This window comes from Phaethon lepturus, unplaced genomic scaffold (assembly GCF_000687285.1).
Source record: "Phaethon lepturus isolate BGI_N335 unplaced genomic scaffold, ASM68728v1 scaffold44967, whole genome shotgun sequence".
NCBI lineage: Eukaryota > Metazoa > Chordata > Aves > Phaethontiformes > Phaethontidae > Phaethon > Phaethon lepturus.
This window is the reverse complement of record NW_010554884.1, coordinates 1-2,386: the sequence shown is the minus strand read 5'-3', so window position 1 is coordinate 2,386 and position 2,386 is coordinate 1. Positions and strand designations below refer to the sequence as shown.

The window sequence follows — 2,386 nt, the reverse complement described above, 5'->3', positions numbered from 1 at the left end:
CCGCCTCCTGCCACTACACAACTGTTCCCTTGGCTTGTTATTGACAGCTGATGCATCTGCCCTCTAATGGATGACTGTTCCCTCCCTTGGCAGAGAGATACCAGGCATTACACTACTGTATAAAAGCGTTCTAAATATTCTAAGTATTTAGTCTTGTGTCCCTACTACACAGCTGTCTAATATGATATTTAACAGAACAAGAAAATTTTAAAGTTTGGGGTGGTTTTTTTTTATGCTAACAGATATTTGCTTCTGAGAAGATGGAATGGACCAAACATTACGCTTGTAAGAAACTGTTAGCATTATTGACGTGTTATGATATGATCCAGAGAAAATCTGGATACATTGATTCAAAACAACTGCAGGCAACACGGTAATGTAGCTTGATTTCTTGAACTTAATATGTTTATTTCTGCTGCTGGATGAAAATCATGGGCGTTTTCCTTTTTTACAGAAATACAGTGGTTTTCTTCCATCTCTGTTTCAAGCTTTGTGCTCATTTTGAGTAGAGGTTAAAATTTAGACCAGTACACCAGTTCCTATACTACTGCTGCAGAAAGTAATACAGATATCAGTTTCCTTTCATTCTAAGTGACAATGCCTGCTTTTCCTATGCTTACTTTCTATTCTGTTTCCTTGGATCTGCACATGAGATTTAGCATTACAGGTTTGATCCTCTGCTCAAGTTCTTAGCAGAAGTTTAATTGAGTTCTGTGATTCAAAGTAAGAGCCTAGACTTAGAAATGAGCATCTGCAGATGCAGTCATGGTCTCTGTTTCCTTATCAGACTACCGTCTGATGAAATCATTAGGTTATGGTTCTGTTCTACGACCCCTTCTTCTCAACACTTTCATTCAGGACTGCTGCATTTGGAAATATAAAAATGGCCAAGTATCCTGTTACTAAAAATAGATCTGCAGGGAAAAAAATCAAGATAAGCATGTAACTACTTTCCCCCATAATATTTTCCCACCATCCATGTTTCTGTTACTCAGGGTGTTTTCTGAGACAGAATTAGCACCTTCTTATTTTATCAATGTATTTTTTTTTAAATGATCTAATCTTTTTTTTATACTTGCACAAACTTTTAGAGTCTACAGTGTCCGTTAGCAAACTGAACTTAACTTCACTGTGTGAAGTCACACTTCTTAGTATCTGATGGTTTCATTTCCCAAATGAAACCCAAATTCTCCCTCTCCCCCCGCCAAATTCTTGTATTGCAAGAAGGTCAGTAGTTTTTTCATGTTCTTTGATGCTATTCAAGATTTTATAGACCTTAAATTTTGGGGAACAGAAGGGTAGTCAGTAGCAATGTGATAGTATTTCTTCTGAGTTGATTTGTCATATTCAGTTAAATTACTACTTGCAGAGAAGCTGTTCTGTTCATTGTTAACTTTCAAAAGAGTGGAGAGACTGGTTGGGAGCTGGTTTTTAAATGGGTTGGCTAGATGAATTACCCTTATTTACCTTGATGAATGAATTAATAGATATTCTCTGTTTATAACACTTTCTAGTTTTTCAGGAGTTTAAAAGGTAAATCATGTGTGCTCTAGAAGATTTATTTTGCTAACAAGTGTTTAAAAATGCAGTAATGATTCATCAGGAGCCTCTTCACACGTAGGAGTCTATTAAACTGGGATGTAGATAATGTTTTTTGAAAAATCTCATAAAGACTGACTGCCCCTGCTCAGTTCATGTTTTATCTTCCTTCATCTTCATGCAAAGGATATTAATGACCCTGTCTGGTCATTCAGAAAATTACTGTCTATGGCAATTCTCTGTGGCATTAGTTGAAGATACCAAACTGGTGTTTGTAGGAGTCTGTGTTAAGGTTGCCTGTCACTGAATAGTTTTTTGATTTCTTGTTAAGCTCCTCTGAGCTCTATCATTAAAAAAAATTAAAATGTTTCAATACTCATATCTAGATACAAAATTTTACTGTGTATCTTACACAAAGAAGTAGTGTATTTTTTAAAAGGTGTATTAATTTCACTATTCCAAGAATATTTTTTCCTCAGAATAATTACAGATTAGAGTATTGAAATATTTTTAGATAACTTGTATTTTTCATTTCTTGTTTAAATAAAATCATTTAATGGGTTGCTTCTTGTTCTTACAGGATAGTCAAGACACGTGTTAAAAATGGAATTCCTTGTTTTGAAATTGAGTGGCAAAAACCAGGTTGGTCTGGTTTCTGTGTACATTATGGAACAAAATGGTTCACATAAAAAGAAAAAAGCATGCTCTAAAGAGAGAAAGAGTTTGACAACATTATGAGGCAATGAAATATGGGTGAGATTGGAAACTGTTCTATGAAAACAATAGAAAATGTGCATCAAATTTCACATACCCTGAAAGTAAAAGCAATGCTTCCCCCCTCAAAAAA

The 2,386-nt window shown here is 34.9% G+C and overlaps 1 protein-coding gene across 1 annotated transcript in view; it reads left to right on the top strand.

Annotated features, from left to right (window-relative positions):
• LOC104624580 (flap endonuclease GEN homolog 1-like) overlaps positions 1 to 2,181 on the top strand; it is a gene marked incomplete at its 3' end in the record, with an annotated part of 13,171 nt that extends 10,990 nt beyond the window's left edge. Inside the window, exons 10-11 of the mRNA XM_010291983.1 lie at positions 243 to 373; positions 2,120 to 2,181. Coding sequence (XP_010290285.1) covers positions 243 to 373; positions 2,120 to 2,181 — 193 coding nt within the window. The remainder of the gene's footprint in view (positions 1 to 242; positions 374 to 2,119) is intronic.
• Positions 2,182 to 2,386: the final 205 nt, after the last annotated feature.